Source organism: Hyperoodon ampullatus, assembly GCF_949752795.1.
Source record: "Hyperoodon ampullatus genome assembly, chromosome: 4".
NCBI classification, from domain to species: Eukaryota; Metazoa; Chordata; class Mammalia; order Artiodactyla; family Ziphiidae; genus Hyperoodon; species Hyperoodon ampullatus.
Window position 1 is genome coordinate 149,359,195 of NC_136917.1, and position 27,938 is coordinate 149,387,132.

Genomic DNA, 27,938 nt, shown 5'->3' on the forward strand with positions numbered 1-27,938 from the left:
TTCTTCATCTTTTTACACCGGGCATTTTGTAGTTAGGTCACTCAGGAGCTGTTGAAATGAATTGGTATCTATTGGCGGTGGGTCATCTTACGCCTCTGAGTAACCAGACTTACAGCTTGAGTGCTGACTCACTGGTTTTGCTGCACAGGCTCATGGGAACCCTGTGCTTTGGGCCACGCCTTCTCAGAGACGTAGTTCTGAGAGGAGATCAGATGGACACCTCGTAATTGCTGGGCCGCCTGTACCAGGTGGGTCGCAGTGGGTGTGTCTCCTTTGGGCCACAGGCTTGCTGGAGAATGGGTGGCAGTTCTCACGTCTCGTCTGGCACAGACGTGGCCAGAATAGGAGTGCTTCTGGCTGCGCGCGGGGCGAGTTTCTTAGATGTGAGGGCAGTGGCAGCTGCGTGTCCTGGGAATTGTTGATGCTCACCGTGACAGCAGGAACAGATGTAGCTCCTTTTGACCTGTGGGGTAAGATGTGCGGAAACTGGAAGACTTGCTGTTATGTCCTTTATCCTCTTTTTAAGCTAAAACAAACAAACATAAAAAAGTAGCCATAGCATTGGGGTAAATGTTGAAATAGGAATTAACCCAAAAACTCCAACCTTGATCCTCCCACTCTGGCAGAACTACCCTCCATTTATGTTCATGCCGCTGTTCTAACTGAATTCAGGCCACTGAGATACCCTAGTTTTGAAGACTTGGACGTTCTTTGACCAGTGCCAGCAGTCTCTGCTGTTCTTTTGTGCCATAATAGCAAGCTTTGTCCACACTCAGATGGATTAGCAAGAGGTGCTGCCCAAGCCACAGGGACGGTGTTGAACGCCCCATTTGTTGAACATTTGCATCATTTTCAAATGAGTTCCTTTTCAGGCCTCTTGCAGAGAAAAGTCTGTCAGCATAACTAGTAGAACCAGTTCTGCTTGATTGTTAAAGAACTGTACTTTTCTAACCTTCTTTTCTTACACATTGAGCATGATACTTCATTGGGGCCAGTAAGGAATGTTATCCCACGTGTCATAGCTCTGGAAGGACGATTGTGACCATTTGCTGATGAGGCAGTTGGGCAGGGAGGATCAGAGTTGAAGGGTAGTGGGATAGAAGGAGCAGAGGGTTAAGGGGGACTCCGGGCCCTTCGCCGAAACCAGGTGACAGTTTCAGAAGCTCCCGCTGCTCCAGAGAACAGGGCTAGTGCAGAGGCAGCTGTCCCTGGATGCTGGTTGAATTTCCTGTGAGATCCTGGGATGATGCCAGGCCCATCCACGGCACCTGCTCTCCTGCCGTTCTTACTGGACGGGCTTCATGACTTCTAGTCTGTCTGGATTAAGACCACGTACATGACAGCCTTTAATGGAATGTTCTTTACAGTATGATGAGAGCATTTGGTGATGCCACCCACGTCAAAGCCCAAGCCTAGATATTGTCTCTTAATCTCCCTCCCATGTGTTTCTCTGGTCCCTGCTGGACTGTTTTTAAAAACCTCTTGTTACCTAAAGCCATTATTAATTAAATTCCTCAATGAAGTCTTCTGAGCACTTATTGTTTGCAAGGCCTGTATTGGATTCTGGGACAATATGGCAAGCAAAACACCAGACAGAGGACCTGCCCTCAAAGAGTTTATAGATTGGTGGGGAGATAGACTTACATAATTACATAAATAAATGTGAAATTGCAATTATGACAAGTGCTAGGAGGGAGAGATACACGGGGCTGGAAGAACGTGGAAACAGAGAGGGCTCCCCAGAGGAAATGACCCTTGTCCTGAGGTCCAATGGATACTTAAAATTCACAGGGCAAAGAGGGAAAGGAGACGCATTCCAAGCAGAAGGAACTTGGACTTAAGATAAGAAGCGGCTTGGCAGGTACGAGAGGCTGAAGGAAGGCCGGTGTGGCCAACGTGCAGCTTGAGGAGGAGGGTGGTGGGAGAGCAGGGTGGACAAGGAGGTGGGGCCCAGGCTGTGCAGGGCCTCCTTGCAGGCTTTACCAGGCTGTTGCCCTCCTCCCACCAGCAACCCAGAGCAGACCGTGTTGTGAAAGCATCACTGCCGCTTTAGGGTGGAGAACGGATAAGAAAGAGGCAGATGCAGGTCGAGCAGGGGCAAAGCTGTTGCAGTGGTCCGGGTGGGAGGTGATGGTAGCTTGGACCAGGGTGGTGCTGTGGAGGTAAGAGGAGCATGGGCTGTGGGCGTATGTACTGGGCGGTACTGGTCGGCTTTGGTGATGAAGGACTGGGTACTGAGGGTGCAGGAGAAGGAGGTGTAAGGGGGCCCTCAGGATGACATGCTCTTGAAGGGAAGCACAGCCTAGCCCAGACTGTACATGGCAGTGTTACTTGCGGCTGGAGCCTTCCCTGGAGTGTGGTACACCGAAGATTCCTGCTGAACTCTCGAGGGTTGGTTGGGGTGACACCCAGAGACTAAGGCCTCGGAGGACCCAGTGGCATGAGTCCATAGGAGGTGAACTCTCAGCTGGTGTTGAGGAAGCCCCCGAGTTCTTTCCCACGTAGTGGCCGTTACTCCTGGGGGTCGATGTAGTTTGTTTTTTTTGCTTCTGTCGTTTCAGCCTCTCCAAAACCATTTTAGGCTTTCCCTGGGCTCTTTTATTGATGCTTGCTTTGACCTGGTTTCAGGTGGGTCTAGCAGATACATTCACTGATCTTTCTGTCCTGTTTTCCTTTTTTCCTTCGTTCCACAGAAGAGGTAGTGTGGCGTCATGTAAGAACACAGGCTGAGCCAGCTACCAGGTTTGACTTCTGCTTCCACCACATTCTAGCCGGGTGTCTGCTTCGTCTGCAGAGTTGGAGGTAACAGTGGCTCTAAGAGTCCTACTCCAAGGCTTGCTGTGAGAATTAACTGAGTTAATAAGTATAAAGCCCTTTCGACGATGCCTGCCACAAAGGCTCTAGAAATGTGTCATCATTATTCACGTCTCAGCCTCAGTGAGGGCTGGCCCTTGAAAGTAGCCACTTTGGCATTCATAGCGTGGACACTTGTGATTTCTGCAGTCTGCAAGCGACCCCTGAGTCACGATGTAGTAATCTGTGATGTCAGTAAGGAAGAGATTGTATTTTTTGTGTGTGTGTGTGGTACGCGGGCCTCTCACTGCTGTGGCCTCTCCCGTTGTGGAGCACAGGCTCCGGACGCGCAGGCTCAGCGGCCATGGCTCACGGGCCCAGCCGCTCCGCGGCATGTGGGATCTTCCCGGACCGGGGCACGAACCCGTGTCCCCTGCATCGGCAGGCAGACGAAGAGATTGTATTTACTCATCCAATTGGAAAGGTCAGGTTGGACAGGCTTTAATCACTCATCCAATAAATTTGCCCATGAAGACAACAGCTTATACACATTGAGAACTCAGCATGGTCAGGAGAAGGACATACACGTGGGAATCTCATCACGTCCTGTAACCCACTTTAAGATCCATGTCCAGCTTCAGCGCATCGAGACGTGGGCTGTACCTTACGGTTAACCCTTTCCCCTCTTCTCCAGTCAACTATGCTCGTTCTCCCCGGATCAACAACAAAAACTTTGAAATATTATCTCCGTATTTGTTCTTTCTGTGTTTTTCTTGTGGAGTTCAAAAAGCTACTGTAAAAATACGGAGGCAGAGGAACTGTGGGACATAGCTGATGAGTACTCTCCATTCTGTGCGCCCTACCTTCTCCCCACCACCCATACAGGTCGCTTCCCAAAGTAAAGGACAAAATTCACTTTTTTTGAGGGGAGGGTTTCTTTATGATTCCTCTTTGCATACCCTGACTTACTGGAGTCCTCTAGGTTATTTCTCTTCTCAGGACTGGTGTATGTTTTGATTTGGGGGGTGGAGGGTGGTTGATGGTAGTGGTGATGGTACTTATTTTTTTTCCTGAGTTGATTATCTCGTAAGAATTGATAGTGAACATTTATACTTTTTTTGAAGTGTTAACCAGAGACAGGTTAGTGATGATTGCCTGCAGCGTGGCTCCTTTCTTCCAGCGCGCAAGTGCTTATACAGGTATTTATTCTCAATTTGTTACCATCTTTCAGTAGCTTAATCTACTTTGGTTGTTTTTTTTGGCCGCGCCCCCGCAGCTTGTGGGATCTTAGTTCCCCGACCAGGGATTGAACCCAGGCCTATGGCAGTGAAAGGTCTGAGTCTTAACCACTGGACCGCCAAGGAATTCCCAGCTTAATCTACTTTGAATAAATTCAGCAGTCGGGAAAGCTTACCTTTTGTTGGCATGCCTGAGCAGTCCCTTCCTCAGATGCGGTGTTCTCTTAAGAAAGCCATTAGTTTACTCTTTCGGTCTTTTTTTTTTTTTTTTTGCGGTACGCGGGCCTGTCACTGCTGTGGTCTCTCCCATCTCGGAGCACAGGCTCCGGACGCGCAGGCTCAGCGGCCATGGCTCACGGGCCCAGCCGCTCCGCGGCATGTGGGATCCTCCCGGACCGGGGCACGAACCCGTGTCCCCTGCATCGGCAGGCGGACTCTCAACCACTGCGCAGGCGGACTCTCAACCACTGCGCCACCAGGGAAGCCCTACTCTTTTGGTCTTATAGTGGGTTCAAAGTACTTTCTATTGCAGAAGAAAAGACACTAAAGGGCAGGACCTAAGTCATTGTAGAAAACAAATCCTATTAACAGAAAGTTTCTTTTTCTACGACTTCAGATAGTACTGTGTAGTCCAAGTCTAATGGAATTAGGACCAACCTGGATGTTGCTAATTGCAGGAGTTTTTGATCCACAAAAAAAAAAAAGAATTGAGAAGCCTCCTGAGTGGTGTCAATTTAGTTTCATGTGGGAAACAGGATTGAGAGAGAAGCAGAAATTATTCTACTCAGAATCTTGAATAATTGCAACTCTTGAGTAGTATGTTGGAATTCTTTGCTTAGTCATCAGAAGAAAGGAGGAGAAAAAAGCAAGGAATCAAGAAGCATAGATTCTGCTGGGTCCAACAACTCGAACAACTCCCATTTACTGAATATGTGTGCCAGGTGTTGACACCCGTTTCTCTTCATATCCTCATACTGAGGTATTGTTTCCATTCACACAGGAGGAAACCAAAGCTCAGGTTAAATGGCAAGCCCAAGTTCATGTCTGTAGGTACCAGAGCTGGGTTTGGACTGTGGCCTCAAGTCTGTATTATTATTATTATTATTATTTTATAACAAAAATTTTTTTTTGATGTTGGGGGTAGGAGTTTATTAATTTATTTATTTATCTTTGCTGTGTTGGGTCTTCATTTCTGTGCAAGGGCTTTCTCTAGTTGTGGCAAGCGGGGGCCACTCTTCATCGCGGTACGCGGGCCTCTCACTATCGCGGCCTCTCTTACTGCGGAGCACAAGCTCCAGACGCACAGGCTCAGTAGTTGTGGCTCACGGGCCTAGTTGCTCCATGGCATGTGGGATCCTCCCAGACCAGGGCTCGAACCCATGTCCCCTGCATTAGCAGGCAGATTCTCAACCACTGCGACACCAGGGAAGCCCAAGTCTGTATTATTTATTTTCAGTACATGCACAGAGAGAAGTTTGGAGAAGCCAGGGGAAAGACAAGACTTAAATTGTCAGTACTAGGCTGTGTTAAAAATACAACTCTCTGCTTTAAAAAAAGGTAAATTTTGTTCTAAGATACACATGGATTCCCACCTAATATGTGGATGCAAATGAATTTCTCCGCTCAGATCTTCTATTTTAGCGGAGAAAACAGAGTATTAAGTGTCCATTTTAGACCAGTGGAGCGACTTGGAGGAAATAAAATGTTTGTGTTATGTCTTTTTAGCACTTGGTGCCAGATGTGATAGAAGGAAATTGTGTTTTGGAACCTTTAGGGATGTTATGTTGCCTCTTGGAATTTGCCCTTCTGGCTGGATAAAATTAAACCGAGAATAACAACTTCGGTTTTTGACTCAGAGCCCTTGTAAGCAGTGAAGGGTTGATGTGAACATTTATAAGCATCTTGGCCTACGAGAGCTTCATTGTAGAGACCCCCGCTCCATTCTTTTCAAGGTCAGTGATCATCTGGCAGGGCCCTTCCCTTTTTCTGCCTTTGCTGAGGGGCCCTAGGTCCATCACACTTTGGAGATGAGCGCATTCTGAATGTGAACTTGGTAAGAAACTAGTTTTTGAGAACCAGTGGAATGGAAACGACCAGGCTGCTTTGCAACCTCTCAGCAGATTCTCAGGAGTGTAGCTCATGTTAGCTTTCACACGCTTTTGTCCTGTATGACGCAAATCCTTGTACAGTGGAGTACAGTTTTTTTAAGGGAATTTTTCTAATTTGTTCTAATCATTTTTGTAACAGGAGACTGGTTTTCTGTTATACGCAATGGCTGTGATGACTTTTTTCTTTTGTGGTAGGAAACTGGAGACCATGTTTATTGGAACTAGGACACAGCAGCGAGGAATGTGGGCTCTGGAGTTAGTCGGGGCTTGGGCTGAACCCTTGGTTAGTGACTTATTTTCCTATAAAAGGGAAGTTCTTGAACCTCTTTAAGCCTAAGTTTCTTCCCCTGTAAAATGGAGATAACGCCAGTCCTAGAGTTGTGGTGAGGATTAATGAGATACTAATGAAGTGTACTTACCTGGCACATCATAGAGCTTTATAAATGCTAAAGCGTCTGGTCGAAGTGGAAGCTGGGACTGACAGCTTGGGGAGGGCTTTGATTGCTGTGCGCAGACTTGGACACACCTGTCTTTACTGCTCAGCAGTCTTTTCACTTTGTGATTTTCAGCAGCGTTCCAAATAGATGAGGTTGCTGCACGATCTGTGTTTTGGATAAGTAAAGTCTTGTGATTTGTTTCATGGCATTCGAGGCAGGGGCTCACATGCACTGGATGGTTAGATTATTTTTGGACGCTGGCTTGTCAGCAGCGGTGTATATCTTACTGCGTTATTCTGACCTCTCCTTTCCCTCTCTGCAGCTGAAGGAAGTCTGATGAATAGTGGCAGCTTTAGCAGGAAGTCGAGCACTGTTAGGAATCTTGGAGGTTTTTCTGTCACCCTATCCAGTGTTGAAGTTCCCACACGCTTCATAAGACACGTGACTCCTCCATGACTTAGCTGCGTGGTGGGTTTTCCCTTTTCACAGATCAGTTTTTGGTCAGGAACTTGTTGCCAACATCAAAACGTATTTAACATTATTCTAGAGAAGAGGAGTCCCTACCTTTTTTTTTTTTTTCTTTTTTTTTGCGGTACGCGGGCCTCTCACTGCTGTGGCCTCTCCCGCTGCGGAGCACAGGCTCGGGACGCGCAGGCTCAGCGGCCATGGCTCACGGGCCCAGCCGCTCTGCAGCATGTGGGATCTTCCCGGACCGGGGCACCAACCCGCGTCCCCTGCATCGGCAGGTGGACTCTCAACCACTGCGCCACCAGGGAAGCCCCAGGAGTCCCTACTTTTAAAATGAAAAATGGGCCTCCCTGGTGGCGCAGTGGTTGAGAGTCCGCCTGCCGATGCAGGGGATACGGGTTCGTGCCCCGGTCTGGGAGGATCCCATATGCCGCGGAGCGGCTGGGCCCGTGAGCCATGGCTGCTGAGCCTGCGCATCCGGAGCCTGTGCTCCGCAACGGGAGAGGCCACAACGGTGAGAGGCCCGCGTACCACAAAAAAAAAAAAAAAAAAAAAAAAAAAAAAAAAAAAAAAATAAAATGAAAAATGTGTACTAAGCTTCTGGGGCATTTTACAAAGACGAGGGTGAGTGGGGAAAATGCCTCCAGTCCTTTCCTTTTTTCTCCCAGGAAATGCTTCTGATGGATTCATTTTCATCCCTTTGAGAACATGCCATGTTGTGACAGTGGTTTAGAATGGAGAGCAGGTCTGTGGGGGTCTTCCTTTGCCAGTTCTAGTGAGGGAAAGCCACCAGGGACCCTGCCTCCTTCCTGGGCGCGAATCCTCAGGCTCCCGAAGCAGGCAGTGCAGCTCCCGCTTCCCTTCTCCCCTGCCAGTCTTACTCGTGAGATTGGTGGCTCTGACATTGATTCCTAATCCTGCGGCCCCGGATATATTGCACGTTGACATGCTGCGTGACGTGATTCCGTCATCTGTGGTTTCTCAGTTGTTAGTGCAGTTGGTCTAAGTTGATGCCGTTGGTGACAATCAGCAGAACCACTGTAGCTAGTTTTTGCTAATGAGGGGATCCATTTATAAAGATACAGGTGTGGTTCATGGAACTGTGGGCCAGAGGCGTGGTTGGGCCTCGCTAGAGCCTGGAAAGCCATGGAGTCCAGGCTGTGACTGCTTGTGTGTCTGGGTTGGGCTTTTATCTCCACGTATCTTCTTCACGTGTCTCATTCTTTGCAGAACAGCTTTCTCTACGGCTCCATATTTGTGGCCAAATCTGCAAATCTGCAGTTGAAGCAGCCAGTTTGATTAGCTTCTCTTGGCCCTTCAGCCAAATTAACGGGGAGATAAAACGATCAGCCGTTTGCGGGTACTGCTGTCTGTTAGCCCACGCAGGTAATGGGGAGGAGGTGACTCTCTCCTGGAGGTGGGGTGCAGGGGACAGTTGTCTGGGGAAGGGGCCTTTGGAGTAGGACACAGTTCTAAAAGATGTCTCCTAATTGTCTTGTTTATGGAATGTAAACAAAGTATATCACTAACCATTTCAAGAATTGATGTATGTAGGTAGTTTGGGGTAGTATAACATCTTTTTTTTTTTTTTTTTTTTTTTTTTTTTTGCGGTACGCGGGCCTCTCACTGTTGTGGCCTCTCCTGTTGCGGAGCACAGGCTCTGGACGCGCAGGCTCAGCGGCCGTGGCTCACGGGCCCAGCCGCTCTGCGGCATGTGGGATCCCCCCGGACCGGGGCACGAACCCGTGTCCGCAGCATCGGCAGGCAGACTCCCAAGCACTGCACCACCAGGGAAGCCCTGGGGTAGTATAACATCTTTATCATCGGAAGATGATACTTCCTCGGACATAACAGTACGGTAGTCTTCTCCGTGCTGGCTTCAGTTCCAAGCACTAAAGATGATTGCTAGAGTTTTCTAACAGCTGATTGAATTTAATGAATAGCTTTGCTTTCCTCAGAGAAAGATGATAAACCTGTCAAAAATACTTGTGCTTTAATTTAGTTCTTTGTCAATGACAGATGGTGAAAACTCACAATGAGAATTTCTAAGTTACCGAAACACTCATAGCATTTACATATGCAAAAATAGTCCCTCTTGTGTAACCTAGAGCAATGCATCAGGATCATCTGGGGAGCTCCTACAAAACCTGAGGCTCAGCTGCATTCCCCGCACTCCGATTCCTCAGGCTTGTGTTGGGGCCTGAGTGTCTGCAGAGGTGACAGGCTCCCCAGATGATCTGATGCTCCACAGGTTTGAAAATGCTGCCTCACAGAGGCTTGATTTATTGGCATCTCCTGGGATGGAAATCATAGTCATCTCCAAAACAGACCACACACCAAACAGGTTCTGTGAAGACACCATGACTTTGCTCTTGTTCTTCAGCCTCAAGACGGGCTGTCTGGGCTCTCCCTGCCTCAGCCGTACCCAAGTTTCTTCTAGTGCCGTGCTTCAGTCTGAATCAACAAATTCAGAAAACTCATGCCAACCAGAGACTTCTACCCAAAACAAACCAAAAATATTCCATTTTTATGTTGACAGAACTGGTTGTGTGTTGTAGGATTTGATTGGTTGCATCCCCATGGTGTCATTTAACATGTTTCTCTGTCCTGGTATTCAACCTATAAATTGGTAGGTTGACGTAGCAGCTCAAGCAGATTGAGATCAGATATTTTGGCAAGAATTCTTCATAGATGGTGTGGTAGGTTGAAGAGGGGGCCCAACATGCCTCTCTTTTTGTTATGTTAACAGTCATTCTTTTTCCAGTTTTTTACTGTATGATATTTTTTATTCTTATTATGGAAAAATTTGATTTTGACCCACTAAATTGATTTACAACCCACTAATAGATACAAGTCCTAGTTGGAGAAACATTGTCCTAGAGAGGGAGATAAGCATGCACATGGGTACTTAAAAAGTAATATTATAGGTGCTGACAGAAGAATGCATAACATGAATATTCTAGTATGGGGATAAATTTGTTTATGAAAGTAATGAAAATCTATATAAAGATGTAACCCCTGTTGAGTCTTAAAGTTAACAGCCATTTATGATTGTTGTTTTGGTCCACTAATTCATTAAGCATTGCTAATTATCTTTGAATATCTGGTAAACACTGAACCCAGCATAGAAGCATTTGAAGATTTTTTTTTTTTTTTTTTTTTTTTTGCTGTACGCGGGTCTCTCATTGTTGTGGCCTCTCCCGTTGCGGAGCACAGGCTCCGGACGCGCAGGCTCAGCGGCCATGGCTCACGGGCCCAGCCGCTCCACGGCATGTGGGATCTTCCCGGACCGGGGCACAAACCCGCGTCCCCTGCATCGGCAGGCGGACTCTCAACCACTGCACCACCAGGGAAGCCCTGAAGATATTTTTATTGAGAAACAGTGACGCAGAACCTGGCCTTTATTATTAGAAGTGATTGCATCCCATTGCACTGCCGTATGGTTTTAGGTAACTTAGAATGAGGAAATATGTTCCTGGCCGCCTTTACTGAGCCCTGGTATGCTGCAGAGTGGATGGCTCACTATTGACTTGATACATTCAATTTGGGTTGGCCAAAAAGTGCCTTTGGTTTTTAAGTAAAAATATAAGACTTATTTTTCATTTTCACAGAGAACTTTATTGAATAACGTATTCACCCTTTGTTCCACTACCTTCTGCCATTTTTCAGGCAACTTCATAATTCCATCTTCCCAAAACCTTTTATCTTTTTGAGCAAAGAACTGTTCCAGTTGCCTTTTACAGTCTTCCAGGGAATTGAAATTTTTTCCACTAAGAGAATTTTCTAAAGAGCAAAATAAGTGGAAATTCGAAGATGCAATGTCTGGTGAATACGGCGGATGAATCAGAACTTCCCAGCCAAACTGTAACAGTTTTTGCCTGGTCATCAAAGAAACATGCAGCCTTGCGTTATCCTGATGGAAGATGATGTGTTTTCTGTTAAGTAATTATGGATGCTTTTCATCAAGTGCTGCTTTCAGTTGGTCTAACTGGGAGCAATACTTGTTGGAATTAATCGTTCGGTTTTCCAGAAGGAGCTCATAATAAAGGACTCCCTTCCAGTCCCACCATATACACAACATCACCTTCTTTGTTGTTTTTTTAAATTATTATTATTATTATTATTTTTGGCTGCATTGGGTCTTCATTGCTGCACGCGGTCTTTCTCTAGTTGCGGTGAGCGGGGGCTACTCTTTGTTGCGGTGTGCGGGCTTCTCACTGCGGTGGCTTCTCTTGTTGTGGACCACAGGGTCTAGGCGCGCGGGCTTATAGAGCACAGGCTCAGTAGTTGTGGTGCATGGGCTTAGTTGCTCCGCGGCATGTGGGATCTTCCCGGACCAAGGCTCGAACCCGTGTACCCTGCATTGGCAGGGGGATTCTTAACCACTGTGCCACCAGGGAAGTCCCAACATCACCTTCTTTGGTTGAAGGCCAGTCTTTGGTGTGGTTGGTGGTGTTTCATTTTGCTTACCCCACGATCTCTTCTGTTCCACATTATTGTACAGTATCCACTTTTCATCGCCTGTCACAATTTGTTTTAAAAACAGAACATTTTCATTACATTTAAGTAGAGAATCGCATGCAGAAATACGGTCAAGAAGGTATTTTTCCACTTAACTTACGTGGAACCCAAACAATCAAAGTGATTAACATAACCAAGCTGGTGCAAATGATTTTCAACGCTTGATTTGGGTATTTTGAGTATGTTGGCTATCTCCTGCGTGGTATAACGTTGATTGTTTTCAATTAATGTCTTAATTTGATTGCTGTCAACTTCAACTGGTCTACCTGACCATGGAGCATCGTCCAGCAAGAAATTTCCAGCATGAAACTTCACAAACCACTTTTGACACGTTTGATCAGTCACAGCACCTTCTCCATACACTGCACAAATCTTTTTTTGCATTTCAGTTGCGCTTTTACCTTTGTTGAAGTAATAAAGCATAATATGCTGAAAATCTTGCTTTTTTCTTCCACCTTCAATATTAAACTGGCTACACAAAAATTCACCAATTTTGATAAGTCTTTTTAAATGCACGCTGATATGACAGCTGTCACATACAATCTAACAGAATTATTTCAAATGAAGTTAAAGACAACTCAGTGCTACTAGAGCCATCTTCTGGAAAAAACCGAACAAACCTTTTGGCCAGTCCAGTAGTTTCCTGTTCTTACCTTCAAGCCCTTAACACAGGTTCATTTTCTCTCAAAAGCACACAACAATCTTCTTTTGTTTTCGATCCTTGATTCTCACTGGAGAAAGAGAGGAATCATTCTGTGGACTGTCTTCCATTCTCTTTCTGACTCTGCTTGAGCTGCTTTTCTTTGCTCTGTGACATTTATTCCTTTATATGGGGAGTGCCTATCCCTGTCCCTCCACTTGGGACAACTGATAGTTGTCAATTCTAAATAATTAGTGTAATACATTGAACCAACTTGTTGAAATTTTCTGACTTCCTTTAGTTAAAAATACTTTAAAAAAAAACTTAACACTGTAAATCAACTATACTTCAATTAAAAAACAAAACAAAACTTAGCTTGTCACATAAACAAAAAGCTCCTGAGCGAATATGATGTTTTAGTGTGTATTCTGAAAGTATGGCTTTATGTTATTCATTTTGAGCCCTTAAATAAAGAAAAATATTACCCTTTTCTCTTCTCTTTTAGGAAATTCACACAAACGAAAAGGAAGTAACAGAGAAGGAAGTAACTCTTCACTTGTTGCCAGGTAACAGTCATGTTAGCATCTTACCTCATGTGCAATTCAAAGCCAGTGATAAATTGTGTCATCCCTAGTGGCACTATATATAAACTCCTTTGTTTTCATCCAGACAGTGTGTGACAGTAATGAGTTGGACAGAAATATCAATGTCTTTAGTTCAGTAACTGCATACCTGGGACTGAGTATTCCAACAGCTACAAAGAATTTTTGTTTCCCCTTCCCCACAGCTGATGAAAATAAACGTGGGAAATTCTCACCTCTTTTGTAAGCAAATGAGGTCTTTTTACAGGGTGCCTTACTTGGCCCCATCCAGTATTCTGGTCCCCAGTCAGGAAGATCCTGGTCCCCTGCAGATCCCTACACCCGACCCCTGCTGGGGTTTAACCAACCCTGGGGCTGCCAGGGCTTTGCTCTTCGGTCATCGCCAAGGACCCTGGATTGGTTGGATTTCTTCCTCCCTCCCTTCCTTCTTTCTTTCTCTCTTCCTTTCTTTTTCTTTTTCTTTTTCTTCCTCCCTTCCTTCCTTCCTTCCTTTCTTTCTCTCTTTCTCTCTCTCTCTCTTTCTCTTTCTCTCCCTCTCTCTCTCTCTCTCTCTCTCTCTCTTTCTCTCTCTTTCTCTCTTTCTTTCTTTCTGATGGAGGAGAGTGACTCTATAGCTTAAGTCAAGTTTTAATCATTTCTGAATTCAGAAACAAACTTCTTGGTGGTGTAGCCTCTCCATATATGGGGCTATCCAGTGAGTTGTGCATTTGATTGTTTTGCTACTTTCTTTTTTCCAGTCCCAAATAGCTTTTTTCATAAGTATTTTTAGATACATTTCCCAAAAACAATTGAGTTCTCATTCTGGTTCTTTTAATTTTATTCCATTTTATTGAGAGGTTATGAATATGTACAAGTTTCTGACTGATCCACCTTATTTGGTAAACATATCAGAATCTCTGACTTTTTAAAAAATGTTTTTAAGTTTCAAAGGCTTTTCCCTATAATAATGGCCTAAACCTCAATCCATATATCCTATTGTATTTCCTCTTCTTGGGTTATATTGTAGATTCTGAAATTTACTTTTGTCTTTAGCTTAGTGTTATGTACATTCTCCCATCCCCTGGATTCCTGACGGCCTCTTCTAGGTGTGCAGCCCAGGTTTCCTAGACTAGACAGTGATCTTTTCCAGCTCGTGCCTCCCATGACCTGAGACTTTGAACGTACAAGCTGACAAGTGTGGTGCAGGTCACCGTGCTTGCAGAGCCTCTCCTGGATGTCGTTTTAGCCCCTGTGTGCCAACTCCTGGTCTCCAGTGCCTGACCATGGACCCATATGGCTTGCCTGGTCTTGGGAGAGGCTCACCATTAAAGTTGTTTTACACCAGGAGTTGGAAGCACAGGAAGCCTTGCTCACGTGTCTTCTACCTCGGAGTCAGCTGAAGCACTTTTTCTGGGACTATTTTAAACTCTAATGAAGCCCTGACTTCACTGTTTTCTTCAAGCCCGGTGGTCTCTGTAGAGGCTGACCTGGTGACAGAGCCATCTTCCTGTATTTCCATTGTAATTAACCCCTTGGAAGAGAGAAAAAAACAAGATGAAATATAATATGTGTCCCCTGATAGTCTTAGTGTCTGAAATTCTTCTTTGTTTTCATATTCAAAGTTAGAATAAATGAGTTTTGAGCCAAATGGTAAATTTAAAGACATTGAAGGAAATATCCAGAGGGAGATTCTAAGGAGAAGATGGTTACCTGTTGGATGAGAAGAAAATTCCCTTTTCTTTCTTGTCACAAAGTATTTACACTTAGTTTTTTTTTTTTAATTTTACACTTAGTTTGTCATTTCCCCTGTATCCTTCTTTTTTTCCTGCCCTTACGCAGGCGTCCAGCCCTCACGAGCCTCTCCACTTCCTGCCTATCCCTAAATCCTCATCTTTTTGACTATAGTGAGAAGTACTCTCTATCACCAGGAAATACAGCTCTCATGCTGCTGGGCGTCTGCAGATAGAGCAGGAAAGGTGACACACTGAGAGGAAATACTCTCAACTAAGAAAGAGAGGAAACAGGTTTTTTTCCCACAAACCTCTGACCTCCCTTTTCCTCCCATCCTTGTCCGTGGAGCCAGAATGAGTGCAGTCGTGCTGCACCCTGTGTGCCTGAGGAAGCTGCCTTAGGGCCCCGGGCCAGGGAGGCTCCCGCCCTCTTTCCGCAGTTCCGGGGTGAGGAATGGCCCACCCTCACAGGAAGGGGGGCCCCAGAGCTACGTGCCAGAGCTCACTGGCCAGCCCTTCTGGCTTTGCTCACTTGGGTACCGCTTCTCCAGAACTTCTGCTTGGGTCCAGGTGATAAAAGCACTAAGGTCTGTGTTTGTAAGTGTAGCCGAGATCATTTCTACCTGTTTGGACACGTCCATTATTCACAGTGAGAAGATAGAGAAGTGCCCCATGTAAAAGTGTATCCGAGTCATTGTGATTTCACTTCTCCACGGTCCCCACCCTGCTTCATCTTCTCCCCTAGGTTTTGCAGCTCCCGTGGGCTGTGTTGTAGTGTGTGTTCGTCTTACAGGAATAAGCTTGTACTGTTTGTGTTCTGCATGTTGCTGAGGACTCTCAGGAGGACTTGTTTTGGTTTTGATCAGGTGAACAGCTGCTCTGTGAAGCCAGCACAGTACTGAAGTGTGTCCAGGAAGACTCCTGTCAACGTGGAGTCTATGGGAGGCTTGTCTGCACAGACTTCAAGATTGCTTTCTTGGGCGATGACGAATCTGCATTGGATAATGATGTATGTATGAGCTGCACTTGGCTGAGTTTGTGGGAGCACTGCATTGGGGGCCCCATTGTCTTTTCTCCCAGCTTCTCAATAACTCGCCCCTAACGCACGTAAACACAAAGGCTAGAGTCTTTCCCACCACGAGTCTGCTCTCCCTCCTTTGGGATCCCCTTTCAGTGGGAAGACCACTCTGCAGTTTCTCACCAGTGACTCACGTCACGCTGGCTTGCATTTGACCTCGTAGGTTGACACCGTCAGCTTTTAATTTTCTTCTGTATTTCAGCACAATACCTATCACTCATGGGAATCACATCTCCCCAAATATACTAGTTCCCCATGTTTTCTCTATACTGAACTCTTCCTCAAGTTTAGGAACTGAATTCAGTTATGAAACTGGTGCTGAATGCAGCACTGAGCTTGGGTTGACTTTGTGTTGGCTCTGTGCTTGTAAGACTTGTCCGCCTTAGGAAGAGTGAGCAGTGGAGTGAGGGGGGAACACCCGCAGCCCTCAGGGCGCGCTGGTGGTCATGGGAACCGGCTGGCCCAGCACCCCGCCACCTGACCACGTGGGCTTCTGTGCAGCTGTTGCTGTAGCGGCCTGGTTCCTAGTCCTGTACAGAGGCAGCATTTACAGAGCTTGAATCTCCCGGGGTTTTCTTCCTGCCTTCTCGTAGCTCTGTTACTCGCCTGTCTGCATTTGTGTGGAGAAATCTGAACCTGTGCGCCACCTGCCAGCATCTCTCAGGGTGTTGTGCCTGCGGCCTGGTGGGTTGGCCTGGGAGCAGCCGGCAATGGCATGTCCCGCCTGGCTTTGAAAACGAGTGTTCGCAGCATTTCTCACACACTTCACTCCTTCATCATCCCTTTCCTAGGGATGTGACTACATTTCCCTGTTTGTTTGTGTAGGATGTATACCTTTTCATTTATTTTTTCTAGCTTTACTGAGATATAATTGACATTTAACGTTGTACTCGTTTAAGATGTACAACGTGATGAATTTGGTGTATGTATGTATTGTGAAATGATCATCACAATATGTTTAGTTAACATCCATCACATCACATAGTTAAACAATTTTTTTCTTTTGATGAGAACTTTTAAGATCTACCCTCTTAGCAACTTTCAAATGTACAATGCAGTATTAACTCTAGTCACCATGCTGTACATTACATCTCCAGGACTTGTTTTGTAACTGAATTTGTACCTTTTGACCACCTTCACCCATTTCCCCCACCCACTCCCCATTTTTCTTTATATGCAAGTGGAGGATGGTGATTTGCTCTACCTGTAAATGTCACAGTGCATAGCAAGGAATCACAGTTGTTTCCTTTTGAATTTTTTAGGAAACGCAGTTTAAGAATAAGGTTATAGGAGAAAATGACATTACCCTCCACTGTGTTGATCAGATTTATGGAGGTGAGTATCTGTTTTCCCCTGGGGTGTTGCCAGCCTTTGAAAGTATAGCTGATAATGATGAGTTTTGTGTTTTTTTGTTTGGTCCTTTATAGTTTACTGAAATTTCTTCACATATTTATCTTGTTTAAATCAGTTTTATGGATGATAAAACTGAGATGCGAAGTGGCTTATTTGGGGTCGCTTAGCTGGAGGAGCTTGGACTTGAACATGGAACCTGTTCTTTCTAATACTCCACGGTGCCATTACATGATAGATGTTGATCATATGTCAATGTTAGCTGTGCAGATCTCACTTTAAAGGCTCACCTGATAAAGGTCTGTCGTGCCACACTCGGGTGTCTTTTCTTCTGACTAAACAAAGCCTCTCTGGGCTCCACTTCTCTATTTTTGTAGTCAGGGCTTTGTCAGAAATCATTCAGTAGCCATTTATGGTGTTCCCAGCACCAACAGGTGCTGTGCGGTCCAGACTCAGGGAAAGGGAGGAGGGTGTCAGCAGGGGCCCCAGCCATAAACCTGGGAGTTGACTGTCCCAAAAGCAGATCCCTAGTGATCTCCCATCTTTTGTAATCTCAGCTTTCAGAGCTGGGTTTTCTGCAGGAGTCAGTTCTGCCAACAGTGGCCAGTCCATTTGGGTCTTGTGCTTCCTCGGGAGGAATGAGGAACCCTGGCCGTTCCAGAGAACAGGGCCCCTGCTGGGTGGGACTGGGCCCTGCTGACAGTTACTTAGAAGCTGGTGCCTTTCCTCTCACTTTTGAGAGGTGCCCTTGGAAGTTAATAGTCTACCTTGTTTCTTTAGCATTTAATTGTTGTCTTATAACATGATTTCCCTTCTTGATTTCATTGTTGATGTGTAGTGTTTGATGAGAAAAAAAAGACTCTCTTTGGACAGCTGAAGAAATATCCTGAGAAACTCATCATCCACTGCAAAGACCTCCGGGTATTCCGCTTTTGTCTGAGGTACACAAAAGAAGAGGAAGTCAAAAGGGTAACTAGTCTCATGTGTTTTTAGGTTTTATTTCCCATCAGGTTTTCCCCACTTCAGTTCTTGCTTCCGTTGCACGAAGGCTGAGGGGAGCCTTTCATGCTGTAAAGTTGAAATTGGTTATAATCGCAGGTACTTTGATTAGAATTGAGAGAGAATTTGGTAGAGCAGGACTATATCATCTTGGCACATGCCTGCGTTTAATCCTTCAGTTCATAATGTGTTCATGCCCAGAGCCTGCAGAGGGTGGGAGGTGGTAGACCAGGATCGGAAGGCCGTCAGGGGAAAGGGGAGGATGGAGCAGCTAGAAGCAACCCCCTTTTCCCCACCTCGGACAGCCTTTCCAAAAGGCAGCAGCAGTGACCCCCAGCTCCCGGCATGAAGGCGCTGACATCTGGGAGGTCGTGGTTCCGCGTGGAAGGAAGGGGAGGTACACGGTCATGGGCAAAGTGAGTCACCAGATGAGCCTGTGCTTTTGGTCCCTTACTTAATCTGGTTGCTGCAGCAAATTGAGATGTGTAACTGGGCATACTGGTCACATTGGTTATCGTAGCTTCCAAGATTTCTCTTAAGATATTGAAGGTCTCAGACTTGCCACTGTCATGGTAGATACATCAGGGGGAAACCTAGGGAGAGACCAGTTTATCTGTTGTCTTTGGCTGCAGTGAGTTATGCCTTCTTTTCAGGTATACTCTTAATTTTCTTTCAGGTAGTGTGGTAGATCAGTTAGAATAATCAACTTGACTCCAGTATCTGTTCTGAGCAGGAAAAAGAGTGGTGTAGACATGGAAAATTCCCTGAGAAGCCAGAAACTTTATTTTGAATGATGATTTTAGTCTTCTATCCAAACATACTTTTGTTTGGAACTTCAAACAAAAAGCATGAGGGATTGATTGCCTTATCTTCTAGAAGAAGATCCTTAAGGCCACAACAAGTAGAACAGAATAGCTAAGCATCTTGGTTATTATCTCGTCAGCTATATATCTTTGACATGTCAGATTTTTGGAGTATCTGAAAATGGCACTTAAGTTTTTTTAGCGCTTTGTTTTTGAGAAATTAGACTATGTTTTAAAAATTGCCCTAGAAACTCAAAGCTCTTAAAAACCTGACAAAATGGTTAGCGTTCTGTTTATTTGGCATTATTTCAAGAGATCACATCACAGATACAGACCTCAGTGAGAGTTAGTTAGCATGCTGCCCATCGGAGCCCACTAGCATTACGGAAACCTAGACAACTTGGGTCTTGTCTCTCAGTGTTTCTCTGCCAAAAGCATGACTACATCCATCGCTTGGTTCTTTTCCAGATTGTCAGTGGCATAATCCATCATACCCAGGCCCCTAAACTGCTTAAACGATTGTTTCTGTTTTCCTATGCGACTGCAGCACAAAACCACACAGGTAAGCTTTCACCCGCAGGTAGGCAGGCCCCTTCCAGTTCCTACCTGCAACTTGTGGGAGAAAACCCATCCATTGGTTTTGTTCCCGTCTTCTCTAGCCATGGGTCGCCTCTTGCTTGGGTGAATCCTTCAGATTTCTTTTAAAAAAAGGTTTCTATTTCTTTCCTGTGATCTTTGTTTCTTTAACTCATCTTTTAGGTTTGTTTGCTTTTTGTGAGGGATTATTTGTTTGTTGCTTATGAAAGAAAATCAATATATTATGATTGGGAATGTGAGGCTATAGAGAAGCAAAACTGAGACAAGTTTAAAATCACTCTGTCTGTCCCTGGATTCTGTTTTTCACTTTAATACACTTGGTTTCATTTCATGAGACCCTAAAAAATGTCTTGCATTCTAGAAAGTTTTTAAACAACCAGAACATGCCTTATAGCAAATGTTCGGGGGATGGGGAATGGAACAGTTGTACCTAAGAGAGCACATCAGAAAAGTAGTTTGGTTAGAACACTTAGAATTCCAAATGTTTTCCATTCGGTTCCCTGAAAAAGAGAGCAGTCTTTTAAGTAAGAAAGTGTGGTCATCTGAATTAGCTATTAATACTGCCTAGCTTTGTACAGTGTTTCCACAGATGTCTGTCCTCTTCCTTCTCCGGATCTCTCCTCCTCCGTCTGTCCACTGGCCCTGTCCATTCCTGTTTTTTTTTTAAATTCCAAATTATTAACAGTATTTTTATTTTTTTCTTTCAGTTTTATTGAGATATAATTGACACATTACTGTATAAGTGTAAGGTGTACAGCATAATAATTTGATATACATACATCTTGAAATGGTGACCACAGTAAGTTTAGTGAACATCCATCATTTCATATAAATATAATATTAAAGAAATAGAAAAAAATTTTTTCCTTGTGATGAGAACTCTTAGGATTTACTCTAACAGCTTTCGTGTATAACGTACAGCAGTGTTAATTATATTTATCACGTTGTGCATTACCTTCCTATTTGCCCATTACTCTTAACGTGAAGTTGATGTTTACTGATCCTGAGTGCCAGGTGCCTTTCATCAGGGAGGTGGCATGTTAGTTTAACTGCATATATCATGCTTTCTGGAACGCAGAGTTGCTTTGTCGCTAACTGCTCATTTGGTAAATGTTTATCGAACGCTTGCTGTGGGTCACGCACCCTGGGTACGTGAACAGGACTAAATCCCTGCCCTCTAAGAGCTTCAAGTCAAACAAAGTGATGAGTCCTCTGGTGGGAGGGAACGACCACGCTGGGGGAGGGAGGGCTGTCAGAGGGCGAAGGCTGGTCCTGAACTGCTGGTGAAGGATGTGGAGTGGCCGGTAGGCACACAGGAGTATTTGAGGCAGCGGGACTGGCGTGTGCAGAGATGTAGATATCTGAGAGAGTAGCTTGCATTTGGGGGACTATGGTGATCTAGTAGAAAAGGTATGAATTTCCAGGTCTGTCCCACCTGAGTTCAAATCCTTGTCCAGCTGCCTAGTAGCTGTGTGATCCTGGGGATGGCACTTAACTCTTGGGCCTCTGTTTTCTCATTTCAAAACATAGTATTGTGTTTTGTTTTTTTTTTTTTTTTTTTTTTTTTTAAATTTATTTGTTTTATTTATTTATTTTTGGCTGCACTGGATCTTCTTTGTGGTGCGTGGGCTTCTCATTGCAGTGGCTTCTCTTGTCGCAGAGCACAGGCTGTAGGCACGCAGGCTCTAGAGCACAGGCTCTGTAGCTGTGGTGCGTGGGCTTAGTTGCCCCGCAGCATGTGGGATCTTCCAAGACCAGGGCTTGAACCCTTGTCCCCTGCACTGGCAGGCAGATTCTTAACCACTGCGCCACCAGGGAAGCCCCAAAACATAGTATTGTTAATGCTTCCCTTGAAGTGTTGTGAAAATTACAAATTGTTAAATGCATGGCACACAGGGTGCCGTCATTAAATGAGGGTTAATTGAGAGTGTAGCTGCTTATTCAGGGCAGATTATGCTCAGAGAGCTACACTGACATAAAATATACTTAGCACTACTATCAGGCCGAACATAAAATTTGTTCCTTAATTTGTTAAGTTCATCTTTGTGAATGATCTTTTCACTGTAGCCATATATGAGATATACACAATATGACTTCTTTGTTGATTGCTGTAATTTACATAAACATTTATTGGGTCTACATTTGAAAATCATACTCTATTTTTAGGAATTCTGCCACTTCCTTATATCCTCATTCTTGGTCTGGACCCAGCACAGGACGGTTTCTCGGCTCCCCAGCACGTGTTGACCTGTGTGCCAAAACCCTTACCTTGACTGACCCTGGCAGTAAGATCCCACGTGCCGCGGGGCGACTAAGCCCGCGCGCCACAACTACTGAGCTCATTACCTTGTGGTGGCTTTTTGTGCGAAAGCCCAGGATATATAGCATCTTCTATTCTATCTGAATTCTAGCCTTCTTTTCTCCTTCCACCCTCCTTTTTTTTGGATGAGTAAAGGTTATAACTGATAGGTGCAAGTTGACCAATTTGCTTTTTGATTGAGTAGGGGTTTCTAGAGGTGGGTGCTTTGCAGTCTGAACATCTTTCATTTTACTCAGGCTTAATAATTCACAAACGTACTTTGGCTAAAAGGTCCTAGGAGTATTGTTACTACTTATGTCCATGGGGGAATTTATTAATATTTGCATTTATTACTTTATGGAAATTTCCTTTACTGCTGCCTGGGTTTGAATTCCATTTCTGCCATTGCCTGGCTCTGTGACCTTGGGCAAGTTAATTGACCTTTCTGTGCCATATCTGTAAAATGGAGGAAATAATATTACCTACGCTGTAGGGTTGTGAGGATTGAGTTATTATATGTAATATGCTCAGGATAGTGCCTGGCATACTAAGTGCTATATAAGCTTAACTGTTGTTGTTTAATCATTATTTGTCTTATCATCCTTTGTACTACGATCTGTTTGTATTAAAAGGAGCAGGTGGGAGTTTTATTAAACACTTTGTTTTTCCAGGAAGGCTTGCTTTTTTTTTGATATTTTTGTTTATTTTAAAAATTTGTTTATGTTTTTGGCTGTGTTGGGTCTTCATTGCGGCACACGGGCTTCTCTCTAGTTGTGGCACGCAGGCTCCAGAGTGTGTGGGCTCTGCAGTTTGTGGCATGTGGGCTCTCTCGTTGAGGCGTGTGGGCTCTCTCGTTGAGGCGTGTGAGCTCAGTAGTTGTGGCGTGTGGGCTTAGTTGCCCCGTGGCATGTGGGATCTTAGTTTCCCGACCAGGGATCAAACCCATGTCCCCTGCATTGGAAAGTGGATTCTTTACCACTGGGCCGCCAGGGAGGTCCCAAGGCTTGTTTTTTTAAGATGGGCACAGCTTGAATGAACTGATTTGTGTAAATACCCAAGGGTGTTTGGCGCACGTCACCCCCATCAAGCTGTGCTGTCTTTGGAGAGGACCAAGGACACGCCTGCTGGGCTGCAAGAGTAGTGCTCCTGGGCACTTCCTCCTAGCAGGTAGCAGCAGGGTTAGGGGCAGAAGTCCCCGTCACCGTGATGTGGCCCCTGGCTTGCAGGCCCTGACCGTGAAGGTCCATAGCTGTCTGATTTGTTTATAGCCCTCAGAAACCAGGTGTCACACTGAAAACGCCTCTTTTGGGCAGTGCATCTTCACACTGAAGGAGGCTTCACACTCAGGAATCTGGCATGCTGTTCAAATGAGTTTGCCATCTTATGCACACATTGGTAGGGCTAAAAATATTTTATTATTTTAGCATTTGTGCCAAGCCTGTCTTTTAGTGCTGCACAGGATCTTTTTATGTTATATAAATTATCTCATGGTCAGATGACTGAAAATGGAGCTATAAATTACTTTTGCACGGAATGGAACAAGAACAGCTGCTTTCGCCCAGCACAAAAAGACAGAGCCTCACTCATAATTTTGGATGAATGACAGAAAAAAGGAACAAGGTTAGGAAGAAGCAGTGACTTCATTCTGTGGGGATAAAAATGGGCTTTAGTGGAGGAAGTTGGGGCCCGAGGAGCCACTTTCACACCACTAAAATACCAGGGCTTCCCGACAAGGTTTTACTGTCTTTCTCAATTTGTTTTGTTAGCTACTGACCCCAAGAACCATGCCGTAATGTTTGACACACTTCAGGACTGGTGTTGGGAGCTGGAGCGGACCAAAGGCAACATGAAGTACAAAGCAGTGAGTGTCAATGAAGGCTATAGAGTCTGTGAAAGGTAAGCTCTCAGTGTCGTGCTTTTCTTTTTGAACAGCTTTGTGGAGATTTAATTCACATGCCGTACAATTCACCTGTTTGAAGTGTGCAGTGTTTTTTAGCACATACACAGGGTTGTGCAACCATCACTGCGGTCAATTTTAGAATATCTTCGTCATCCCCCACATAACCCCTTACCTCTCAGTGGTCACTCCCCATTCCCGCTCCCCGCTCCCCCAGCCCTAGACAACCACTAACTACTTTCTGTCTCTAGAGATTTGCCTATTCTTGGCATTTCACATAAATGGAACCATATAATATGTGGTCTTTGTGCCTGGCTTTTTTCACTTAACATAATGTTGTCAAGGCTCATCCGTGTTGTAGCATATATCAGGATTTCATTGTCTTATTACTGCTGAATAATATCCCACGGTATGGATATACCGTATTTTATTTATCCATTCATCAGTTGATGGACACTGGGTTCTTTTCACTTTTTGGCTACTATGAATATGCTGCTACAAGCATTAGTATACAAGGTTTCTTATGGACGTGTATTTTCAGTTCTCTTGGGTATATTCCTGAGGGTGGAATTGGTGGGTCATATAGTAACTCTGCGTTTCACCTTTTGAGGAACTGCCAGACTGTTTTCCATAGCCACTGCACCATTTTTACACTCCCATCAGCAATGTATGAGGGTTCCACTTTCTCCACATCGATACTGTGCTTTTTTAAGAAACCCTTAAAGTATCCCTTAAAACATTCAGAAGTGAATTTGTCTTTTCCATCCCATTATTATATCTGTAATCTAAATGTAAAACTTTTAGAGGCATTTCTGAATTTATATCATGTATTTGCTTTCCTTTTATCAAGCATTTTATTTATTCATTCAGTAAACATTTTTTTAATATAAATTTATTTATTTATTTTTGGCCACATTGGGTCCTCGTTGCTACGCACGGGCCCCCTCTAGTTGTGGCGAGTGGGAGCCACTCTTCGTCATAGTGCGCGGGCTTCTCGTTGCGGTGGCTTCTCTTGTTGTGGAGCACGGACTCTAGGCACGCGGGCTCAGTAGTTGTGGCACGTGGGCTCAGTAGTTGTGGCTCACGGGCTCCAGAGCACAGGCTCAGCAGTTGTGGCACACAGGCTTAGTTGCTCCGCGGCATGTGGGATCTTCCCGGACCAGGGCTCGAATCCGTGTCCCCTGCTTTGGCAGGCAGCTTCCTAACCACTGCGCCACCAGGGAAGTCCCTCAATAAACATTTCTGAGGGTCTCCTATGTGCCTGACAGTGTCCTGGCTACTGGAGATAGAGCCTAAAAATCCCTGCCCTCCTGGAGCTTTCATTCTAGAGGAGGAAAATGATGATAGAATATGTGAGTAATTATAGTGTATTAAGAGGTAATAAGTGCTATGGAGAAAAATAGATCAGGCCAGGGACTGGGGCGTGCTGGAGATGTTAGCAGGAGGGTTGGTCAGGCAGAGGGAACAGCAGGTGCAAAGGCCCTGAGGTGGAATCTTGTCTGGCTTGTGTGAGGCACAGCCAGGAGCCCAGGGGTTGGAGAGGAGTGAGCAGGGGACAGAGCAGTAGGAGGTGTGATCCGGGAGGAGAGGGCCGGCGGGGTGCTGACGGGCAGGGAGGGTTTCAGAATTTAGAGTGCAGTGCGGAGGCGCTTGAGCAGAGGCGTGATGTGATCTCACCTACATGTTTAAAGGATGACTCTGTGGAATCCTTTTTTTGAAACTTGAATCTTATCGTTTTGGAACATAATCCTCAACACCCTGCTGACAGTTTCAAAAGCTTCGTATTTTTCTAGAGCATTTTGTACTTATGGTTCCGAGGGGCCTCTTCAGTAGATCAGTTTTGATTTTGATCCGTGTCAGACACTTACAAGGCTAGCCCTCTCGTTACAGCACAAACTGGGGTGACAGTGGGGAGGGGCCTGCAGGGCAGGGGTCGGATCACACCCCGCCCCATGCCCACCCTGCCCATCCTCCCCTCTTTATAGTCACAAAGCTTGGAAAGGGGAGAACAAGCGCTCAGTCAGGAGGTCAGAAAGCCTTGCTCCTCGGAGGTGATGTTCTGTAACGTGATGTTGACGCTGCCAGAAGGCATACCCGTTCCCAGGATTCAATTCATTGGTGTTTGCATAGGTGTCAGCACATCAGAAATATACCAGGTAGAGAAGGTGGGTGGAGTGGGGTGTCAGGGGGGTTCTAATTAGTGGTCAGGGGGGAGAATGGAGCCTCAGCAAGACTTTGCGGCTCAGAGCACTCGGTGCCAACACACTCCCCCTGGACTGCCCCAGCCGTGCACTCGCCCCTGCGCTTCTGCCTCATGGGGATGATACAGGCAAAGCTGTGCTTTGTTTCTTACCTGGCCCTGCGGTAGCTGCCTGCATGGTCTCCCCCACCCACTCTGGCCCCCGGCATCCATTCTTCCCCTGCTTCACTGGCTCCTCGCTGTTCATGGTAGAGAGGATAAAACCTCTAACAGGCCCTGCAAGGCCCTTCGTGGTCTGACTCGTGCCTAACTCTCCAGCTTTGCGTGAAGCCCTCCAGCCGCCCTGAGTCCCTCCTGTGGGCCTTGCCTGTGCGGTCTGTCTAGGATGCTCCCTTTGCTTCCAGCTGTACTAGTGAGTTACCTCCACTTCATCGGTCAGATCTGTGCCCAGGTGTCTCTTCCAGGGAGTCTTCCCAAGACCGGATGCGGTCTCCCGTGAGAGCTTTCATTGCACTGTGTGCCCCTCTCCTTAGCACCTCCTCCGGTCGTGAGCTTGTTCTTATCTGTATCACCATTTGGTTCATGTTTGTTTCTGCAGCCCATCAGTCCCGGGGGGTCAAGGACACGGTTTTGGTTCATCTTTATACCCTCAGTACCAAGTATAGTGCCTGACTTATAAGACCCACTCAGTAAACTGGGAACAACGAATACATTAACGAAAGCCCCAGTGGTCAGAGGAGACCCCGGCCAGTTTGGATAAGAGTAAGAAACTGAGTGTCTACTTTGCCTTCTCCTGAAAAGCCTTTCTTCATGCCACCTCCCTGTGAAGGTATAAGAAGGTCCTCAACCCTGTAGGGAGTGTGTAGCACAGGGGAACCTAGGAATTGATGCAGCCACAGGAAGACGTTGCTGCTCTGGTGGCGTCGCTCTGGGGGTCCCCTCACCCTAACTGAGGTGGTGCCTGAGAGGATCATACAACCTTCCTTGACTAAGGTCAGCTTATATGTGGAGAGGCTGTTTACTTCGTATTCAGGATTCCTCCTGGTGACGGAAATGAGTGTGCTCTCCCAGGTGGGAGGGTCCGTTGCTTGTAGACATCGGGAGTCTCCCAGCAGAGCCTCTGTAGAACTACCTTGAGTTCACTGGGACAGGAGGGGACATCACAAACCTCCCCACTGGTGCAGAGCGGTCCCTCTCTTTGCAGCCTCCTTCCTTCAGTGACTGCATAGTACGCACGCTAGTACACTGGGTTCTGACATTTTTTTCCCCTTTGGTGAAAGACTGTTTATAAGGCACAATTAACTTGTGAAATATTCAACCACACTAGTAGAGGAAGACATGGAAATTTTTTAAAGCAGTGTGGCCCCATCCCAGCTTTGTTGAATGAGCCTCTGGGGAAGGAGCTGAGAATCTGGTTTACACAAAGCCCACGGGCGACCCTCCTGTGAGGGCTGGGATACAGTTGTCTGTTTGTAAGTTGCCATCTAAGGCGCTGCTTCTCACGGTTGACTGTGCAGCCCAGTCCCCTGAGGAGCTTGTGAAAGTGCAGGTTCTGATCCTGTAGGCCGGGGCTGCTCTCCTTCTGAGTGTCCGGGAAATGCTGCTGTACACTTTGACTAGCAGGACCTTCTAGAACAACAGCTGTCATCCTGATTACACACCTGGAGAGCTTTGACACCTCTGATATTTCAAGGTTCTGCGGCGGAGCCTGGACACCGGGAATTTTTAAATCTTCCTGTGTGACTTTAACAGGCAGCCCGAGTTTGAGAGCCATTGATCTGTGAAGAGGTTTCTTGCTTCAGTGACAGCACCTGAAGAAGGGATAGGAAGCCCACCCACTCAGGCGGACGTGAAAGAAGATATTGCAAGCACTTCGGAACCTCTAAAACCAAATAATTCTTCTACGTTTTAATGGTTTGAGGTATCTTAGCCTTGACCAGTTGTTCCCAAACCTGGTTTTACATCACAATATTATGGGAACTTTGTTCCTTTTAATTACCTTTAAGGTTTTTTTTTTAATGGAAAATTTCAAGCAGCAGAAAAGAAAAGAGAAGTTGATGAATTCCTTTTACCCGTCACCCGCCTTCAACAGTTATTAACTCATGGCTAGTCTCTGTGCCTCCACCTGCTCCAACCCTCCCCCCAACCCCGTCCCGCCCAACTAGTTTGAAATAAATCCTAGAGCTCATCACATTTCAT

At 45.7% G+C, this 27,938-nt stretch overlaps 1 protein-coding gene across 4 annotated transcripts in view; it reads left to right on the top strand.

Annotated features, from left to right (window-relative positions):
- The window catches only part of MTMR12 (myotubularin related protein 12), a gene marked incomplete at both ends in the record, with an annotated part of 66,378 nt that overhangs the window by 15,493 nt on the left and 22,947 nt on the right, over window positions 1–27,938 (top strand). For 3 of the 4 annotated variants that reach the window (XM_079702202.1, XM_079702204.1, XM_079702205.1), the window contains 6 exons: window positions 12,711–12,771; window positions 15,383–15,525; window positions 16,857–16,929; window positions 17,783–17,913; window positions 19,215–19,308; window positions 23,409–23,538. In XM_079702202.1, the coding sequence (XP_079558328.1) occupies window positions 12,711–12,771; window positions 15,383–15,525; window positions 16,857–16,929; window positions 17,783–17,913; window positions 19,215–19,308; window positions 23,409–23,538 (632 nt within the window). Of the gene's footprint in view, window positions 1–12,710; window positions 12,772–15,382; window positions 15,526–16,856; window positions 16,930–17,782; window positions 17,914–19,214; window positions 19,327–23,408; window positions 23,539–27,938 lie in introns of all 4 variants that reach the window. The other variant, XM_079702203.1, reaches the window with a different exon arrangement.